This window comes from Trichomycterus rosablanca, chromosome 8, assembly GCF_030014385.1.
Source record: "Trichomycterus rosablanca isolate fTriRos1 chromosome 8, fTriRos1.hap1, whole genome shotgun sequence".
NCBI lineage: Eukaryota > Metazoa > Chordata > Actinopteri > Siluriformes > Trichomycteridae > Trichomycterus > Trichomycterus rosablanca.
This window is the reverse complement of record NC_085995.1, coordinates 37,085,795-37,094,105: the sequence shown is the minus strand read 5'-3', so window position 1 is coordinate 37,094,105 and position 8,311 is coordinate 37,085,795. Positions and strand designations below refer to the sequence as shown.

The 8,311-nt window shown below is 44.5% G+C and overlaps 1 protein-coding gene across 1 annotated transcript; it reads left to right on the top strand.

Moving 5' to 3' along the window:
• The first annotated feature begins 207 nt into the window (after positions 1 to 207).
• On the top strand, positions 208 to 1,862 carry chst1 (carbohydrate (keratan sulfate Gal-6) sulfotransferase 1). The gene has a single exon (XM_063000144.1). The coding sequence runs from the start codon at positions 250 to 252 to the stop codon at positions 1,510 to 1,512; it is 1,263 nt and encodes a 420-aa protein (XP_062856214.1). The 5' UTR covers positions 208 to 249; the 3' UTR covers positions 1,513 to 1,862.
• Positions 1,863 to 8,311: the final 6,449 nt, after the last annotated feature.

Sequence of the window (8,311 nt, the reverse complement as noted above, 5' to 3'; positions counted from 1 at the left end):
AGTACACTTATACCAGCACCGTACACATTGCTATGGTACACCAACCATGTATAAGTCTACATTTACTTTCTGATTGTGTACGTGTCATTTATCAAGTTAAATATGGCATTTGTTATTTTCCACTTGTCAGGTAGTTAATTACTGAAACTGGCACACACTCACCCAGACTCTCCTCTCGTTTCCTCTTAGCTCTTCGTTTGCCGATGGGCCCTGAATCCGACTGCAGCGTCTAAATGAAGTTCCTGCGCCATGCAATGTTCCTGGAAGGCTGTGATTCTACTCGGCCTGGCATCCATCGCCATCCAGTACACAGTGATCAGGACGTTCACGTCCGAACCCTATCAGATCTGTCCCGTCCCGAGCCCTGTGAACTGTGGCCTGGCTCAGGAATCAGAGACCTCAGAGCGCTATTGTGACGATTTCTCTTTTTTCTCGTATAACACCTCTAAATTAAAGACGCACATCCTGATCCTGGCCACGACTCGGAGTGGCTCATCTTTTGCGGGCCAACTTTTCAACCAGCACTCGGATGTATTCTATTTATTTGAGCCACTTTATCACGTTCAGAGCGCTCTACTCCCTCACCTCACACACAGCCGGTACACGTCGGATCGCAGGGTGATGCTCGGAGCGAGCCGCGACCTTCTGCGCAGCCTGTATCACTGCGATCTGTACTTCTTAGAGAGTTACATCAAACCTCAGCCTGCCAATCACAGCACGGACAAGCTTTTCCGCCGAGGAGCCAGCCGGGCACTTTGCTCTCCGCCTGTCTGTGATGCTTTCAACCTTAACGACATAAATATAGACGAGGGCGAGTGCGTCAGGAAGTGCGCGCTGCTCAACTTGAGCCTGGCAGCCGAGTCTTGCAAAGAAAGGCGGCACGTTGCAATCAAGACGGTGCGGATCCCAGAAGTAAGTGACCTCCGCGCCCTGGTAGAAGATCCACGACTCAATCTGAAGATTATCCAGCTGGTCCGGGATCCACGGGGCATTTTGGCGTCGCGTATCGAGACTTTCAGGGACACGTATCGTCTGTGGAGAATATGGAGGGCCACCGGGCGCAAACCATACAACCTGGACCTTAGTCAGATCACCACGGTCTGCGATGACGTTCTCCGGTCGATCAGCACAGGCTCCGAGCGTCCGGCGTGGCTCCGGGGACGCTACATGCTGGTGCGATACGAGGATTTGGCACGCCGGCCTCTTCAAAAGACGCGTGAGATCTACACCTTTCTCGGCTTGTCCATGGAGAAAGGGGTAGAGGAGTGGATTAGGAACAACACCAGAGGGAGCAACGAGGGCTTAGCAAAGCATAAATATGGAACAGTGAGAGACTCTGCTGCCAACGCCGAGAGCTGGAGGCTTAAACTCTCGCATGACATTGTGGACTACACCCAGACAGTGTGTCAGCAGGTCTTGGAGGAACTCGGATACAAAGCTGCAAATTCACCCGAGGAGCTGAAGAACCTGTCCATGTCGCTGATCGAGGACAAAACGTTTGTACCTTTTTAGGGAGGGCTGGGGTTTACCTATTTTTCTACATTTCTATGTTGCCTTAATTAAAACGTTTGCACTATGAACTTTTCAGTCACGATACGAACAGCACAATAACAAACCAAAATACCCACAAGGATGAAGATCCACTGGGGATCGACTTATTACAGGACAGAAATGACAGATGTGTTAATTAAGTTTACCAATAAACACTATTTGCTCCTTGTATCCAGGCCATTGCTCTGATCAAGGTTTGTGGTTTGGGTGCAGGACTGAAACTACGTTTGAAAATTCACAAATGCACATCCATTTGCTAATGAGGTCTGAAATAAGAACACCATGCAATAAACTTGTGAATGTTGCAGTCAGTCCTGATTTCTCAGCTCTTTCTTTTACTGATAGCGCTTTTCCACCAAAAGAACTCTGGTTCTTGAACCGGTTTTGTTCGGGTTTTTTGGAACCTTGGTGTTTTGTAGAGAACCGACCTGTGTTTCCACCAGCTTTTGGGAACCAAGCATGCGTTATCATCAGCAGTAAGCGTTACACAATGTAAGTTAAGAGTAACATGATGGTGGAGTGTGGAGATTATGTGCGAGCATTTGTGCTGTTGTTACAGATGTTCGCTTTTATGCAAAAAGCATCGATCAGCTATTGGTGATAAGAAGACGTAGACGTGTTTGTCGCAGTTGTTTTCTTTAGTTCACTGACGTGAGAAGCGGTTTGCGCTTCTCTCTCACCGCGACTCTCGGCGCAAATAGCCGATTTATTCAGCGCTCGGCTTGAGCGATAAAACATCACTGAAGTTCCACGAAACGAACAAACATCTGTGTGAAATAACCATCAAATCCAGTCTAAAATCTCCACACGTGTCTGTGTTTAGCTGGATTTACATCACGTGTGGTGTCTATGCAGCTCGGGGTTCTGAATCCGCAAAAAGCTTCAACTAAATACATTTAACTAAAAGTACCACACAGAAACACTCAATTTCTCTCCGTTATTACAGGTTATAAGCGCTCTGTTTTAGTACAACAAGCCATGTTAAGCTTTATTTTTCACGTTAAGCGTTGTTCGTACTGTCCGGGTCACTTTTACCGCATCATATCACACCGTTTATCGCTTTGAAAATATCAGCGAATATCAGCGGCAAACTGGCTCAAAATTTAATCAGGTGAACTTTAAGAGATGAAAGTGGTTTAAATTCTATATAATGTTATAGGGTGTGTTCTGAAAGCTAGTGATCTCTCTACACAGACGCATTTTACGTCATCCTACGCGCGCTCCCGAGAAGGAGGCTGTTCGAAATCCTAGATGCCTTAAAATCCTCACTACTAAGGTATCTTAAAATGTCAATGCTATTTTGACTCGAGAACGAGTGAGCATCGGAAGCGTCCTTAGTGATCGAGGCAATCCCAGCATTCAGTGCGGCAGCTCTTCTCTCACAGAAAAATAATAAAAACATGGCTGACGGGGCGGAGAAACGAACGAGTTATTTTCAAACGTATATAAATTATTGATTTTTAACTTATTTGCAAGTTCGGGCTTGTCAGCGAATCTAACCGTCTTCGGTACACGGAGGGAGATAGGGAGAAGAGAGTTAGTGGACATGCTAGCGTGTTGTGCCTCCCCATCCCATTGGTTTGAATGACAAAATGCTAAATGCGAAACTTGATGGAATCGCTGTCTAAGTAGCGCGTTCGAATAACCTGCCTTATAAGTCATTGACCTATTAGAATCTTCTCCACTGAGGCAGCTGCCTGTGTAGTCAGTAAGACAGCAAGGCAGCTCACTAGGTTTTCGAACACACCCATACAGTCTCAAGTGAATGCCTCTACACTGTGACACGCCCACAGATGACGTCACGGTTCGCGCTGAAAAACCAAGTATTCTGTGGTGCCAGATTAGAATGCTAGTTGGCTGTCTGGAACCTCTTTTTTTTCGGTGGAAACATGCAGAACCGGTTCAAAATCAAGTTCGTTAACCGGAACAGAGCCGGATCCCGGTCGGTGGAGAAGGGGTATGAGGACAGTGATTGCAGGGAAACAGAAGTCATTTTTCGCATGAATTGACCTTTCTCTCTATCAGCATTAACACTCAGCCGGCTTATCATGGAAATCTGCTTTTCTTTTTTCATCCCTTGCAGCGAGTGGCTTACAAAAGTAATGTATGCATGTTTACACAGCGCTGATTTAAATAGTTCAGGATCAGTCTGAGTCTCGTGGGCATCAAATGCAAATATCAAATTTGCACCTCAGAATTCTAACATTAGTGCTAACGCCGTCCGACTGAACACATATCCAAAAAATAAATAGAGGGAAAGAACTGGGTGGTGATGCGGATGTATTTTTGGTCACTCTGAGGTTTAGTATGTTTTATATACACCGATCAGCCATAACATTAAAACCACCTCCTTGTTTCTACACTCACTGTCCATGTTATCAGCTCCACTTACCATATAGAAGCACTTTGTAGTTCTACAATTACTGACTGTAGTCCATCTGTTTCTCTGCATACTTTTTAGCCTGCATTTACTCTGTTCTTCACTGGTCAGGACCCCCACAGGACCACTACAGAGCAGGTACTATTTAGGTGGTGGATCATTCTCAGCACTGCAGTGACACTGACATGGTGGTGGTGTGTTAGTGTGTGTTGTGCTGGTATGAGTGGATCAGACACAGCAGCGCTGCTGGAGTTTTTAAATACTGTGTCCACTCACTGTCCACTCTATTAGACACTCCTACCTAGTTGGTCCACCTTGTAGATGTAAAGTCAGAGACTATCGCTCATCTATTGCTTCTAGACCTTCATTAGTGGTTACAGGACGCTGCCCACGGGGCGCTGTTGGCTGGATATTTTTGGTTGGTGGACTAGTCTCAGTCCAGCAGTTACAGTGAGGTTTTTAAAAACTCCAGCAGCGCTGCTGTGTCTGATCCACTCATACCAGCACAACACACACCACCACCATGTCAGTGTCACTGCAGTGCTGAGAATGATCCACCACCTAAATAATACCTGCTCTGTGGTGGTCCTGTGGGGGTCCTGACCATTGAAGAACAGCATGAAAGGGGGCTAACAAAGCATGCAGAGAAACAGATGGACTACAGTCAGTAATTGTAGAACTACAAAGTGCTTCTATATGGTAAGTGAAGCTGATAAAATGGACAGTGAGTGTAGAAACAAGGAGGTGGTCATAATGTTATGGCTGTACACTGATGTCAAGGATTTGTTGGGAAAAAAATTAAAATTAAATTTTTTTTACTGTAGGTTTTGAAAATTGGACAAAGTTTGTTGGGTTAATCCACAAAGTTGAATCAGTTCATCTGGACACAAGTTTGTTGTAGAGAAATGTTTTTTCACTCAATCCGAATGACTTCTTGAGTCTGAGCTGGTGGTGAATACCCCGACCTTATATGCATAATGACCGATCACCCCCCTTTGCATAACAGTGAAACTGGTGATCAGGTCCATATGCAAATCAGAATGACCATTAATTACAATGGTCATGTGTGTCTTTCACACATGATTGGGGTAAAGCTCCTATTACGGCGTTGTATGATGGTGAGAGATGTACTCTCAGGCACCCTACCCGGTTCTGTTATGGTTGTTCCCTCTTCACATAGATGGCCACTTTGACTCCCCGTTCAAACCAGCATTCCTCCTTGTCAAGGATCTGCACATCTTCATCATTAAATGAGTTACCGCTGGCTTGCAGGTGAGTGTAAACCGCAGAGTCCTGGCCAGAAGAGGTCGATCTTCTATGCTGGGCCATCCGTTTCGCCAGTGGCTGTTTAGTTTCCCTGATGCACAGTTCCCGACAATCCTCCCGGCACCTCACAACATACACTATGTTCCTCTGTTTGTGTCGTGGGACCCGGTGCTTAGGGTGAACTCATTTCTGGCGTAGCGTGTTCTGGGGTTTGAAAGCAACTAAAACACGGTGTTTGGAGAATATCCGTCTCAATTGTTCCGATACTCCTGCCACATACGGAATCACCACTGGTTTGTGCTCTGCACTGGTTATGCACTGGTTATGCAATGGGCGGTGATCAGTCGTTATGCAAATCAACTGCATATAAGGTCGGGGTATTCAACACCAGCTCAGACTGAAGAAGTCACTTGGATGAGTGACGAAACGTATCTCTACAACAAACTTGTGTCGGGATGAAGTGATTCAACTTTGTGGATTTGTGTACCTGGATTATTGAGCATGCATCAAGAGATGTGTTGGGTTAAACACACATCAAACTTTTTCAATATTTGAGTGTACAGTGGACTCAAAAAGTATTTAGACCCCTTGAATGTTTGCACACCTATAGTTTTAAGGATTTAATTTTTTAATGGTTATAACTGCATTTTTACCCATCAGTGGACATTTGATACCTCATAATGACAAAGTAAAACATGCTTTTAGATTTTTACAGAAATGTATTAAATCTTCTCACAATCTAGGTTTTCTCACATGCAGAGTGGATGGTGAGCATCTGTTAAATCTCTTCACAAATGTTTTATAAGGTTTAAGTCTGGGCTTGGGTAACTGAGGGCATTCAGAGACTTGCCCCGAAGCCACTCTGTTATTGTGATGAAAAGTGAACTGCTGCCTCGGTCCGAGTTCCTCTACACTATGGAGGGTTTTTTCTTTGAGAATGTCCCTCAGTTCTTACCAGGCTTACTTAGGGTGGCCACATTCATAGTCACAAAAAGGAGGACATTACACCCCCAAAAGGAGGACGTCATACCAGGAACAGGGGGGCATGATACTGCAACACACAGAATGAAACCAGAACCCATATAACAGAGTTTTTGAGCAATTTAAGCAAGAATTCTATAACAAATTACTGTTTTACTCACCAAATGTTGTGTCTACTTTTGATATCTTTGGCATTTTCACAGCGTTCCTGAGCATGAGAGCTGACTAATTGACTCAGGTAGAGGTGTATGCAGAACAGAGCGAGCGGGCGAAATTCAACCACCCAATCACAGACTAGTATTTAGAGGGCGGACTAGTATGGGAGGTCCGCCCATGATAGGTACTGTAGATTGGCTGTTAAACCAATGAAATACAAAGCATTTGTTTTGACATGTACCTGAGCCAATGATCAAAAATGTAACCAGTTCACTCCAAAAGGAGGATCCCCCCCCCTCCCTTTTTCTCCCCCTTTTAGTGCATCCAATTGTTCAATTTGCATCGTGCTTCCTCTCTGTCTATGCCGAACCCTGCCCTGACCGAGGAGATCGAAGCTAACCCATATCCCCTCCGAAACATGCCGGATGCATTTTTGCCACCTGCACATCGATGAGTTTGGCGCCACCTAGCGTTGCATGCGGAGAGACACACCCTAAGGGCACTCTTCCTCATCTCTGTGCAGGCGCCTCTAATCAGCCGGCAGAGGTCGTAATCGCATTCTGACAGAGAGATACCCACATCCGGTTCTTTGTCCCGCCCCCCAACTGAGCAACCGGCCAATCGTTGCTCATACAGCCAACTCAGCCTCGAACCCGTAAGGCAGAGCTGGATTCGATACGAGGTCTTTTTACCGCTGCGCCACCTAGAAGAATCAGAATCTCCCCCCATAGCATGATGCCATCATGTTTGACTGTAGGGATGATTTTAGCCAGAAAATGTCCAGTGCAGACATAATGCTTCATGTTTTACCATGACTTTTTGTTTTTATAGACCAGACAGTCTTGTTTCTTGTGTTAGCAAACTCAGACAGTCACATGCTGTTTATCTTTGCCACTCTGCCACACAGGCCTGATTTATGGAGTGCTGCAATGTGATTGTCTTCCAACACATACCCCCATCTCTGCACAGGACCCCTGTAGCTCTTTTAGAGACACTGTTGGGTTTCAGGCCAAGAACCTTCCAGCACGGATGCCCAGTTTATCCAGATGATCCAGCTGGAGCTTTTTCTGTTTCAAAATATTTAATGCTACAGTTTTTCTAGTAACACTCAAAGCTTTAGGTATTATTTTATATGATTTATGCCTTGACATATTATGATCAGAGACACACAGTCAGTTCATTGGACGTCATGGCTTTATTTGTGTCCCAACTTGTGCCTTTCCAAACTATGTCCAGGCATTTCAGATTGAACTGGTGTACTCCAGTTAAGTTCTGGACACATCTGAGGAATACTTACAACAAACACCTGACCACAATTTTGAGTGCCATTGCAAATGGTGTGAATATGTTGATTTTTATTATTTTATAAAAAAAAAAAAGTTTTTATTATGGTTAATTGATGGTAAAATGGCAAAATATCCACGAAAAATCAAATCCACAATAAAATAAAGTGTTAATATAGTCAAGGGGTCAGAATACTTTTGGAATCCACCTTATGACCCTCTACCTTCCTTTATCATGATCAACCATCTTTAATGACCAGAAAGAAGCTTCTGGCAACAAATTCTGCTATAATATTTGACCATTTAGTAGATTGTATCTTTTCTGTAACAGACTCTGTGAATGACCACAGACTAGCCTGCGTTCTCTGGTGTATGAAGTCATCAGGCACTTCTTTTACATCAGTCAGTGATGGATTCTCAATGCTGCACTGAGGACGGAAGATTACACTATACCCAGTGTGTTCCTCCAGACAGCAGATTCGCTGTTTCACCCTCATCCATGTCCAACATGTCCAACTGTGTCTGTTGAGTGTCTGGCTAGGCTGGTAGCAACGCTGTGACCTAAACTTTTAACTGTGAACTGTGAGTTACACGATTGTGTCCAGTTTTTTTTATATAAAATAAACACATTTCTTTACAAAATACATGAAAAAGATCAGAATGTTTGAAATGTAATAAACACTCGACACCAGAA

Coding starts and splice junctions, on each gene's coding strand:
- chst1 (XM_063000144.1), top strand. CDS start 250: ATGCAATGTTCCTGGAAGGCTGTGATTCTACTCGGCCTGGCATCCATC.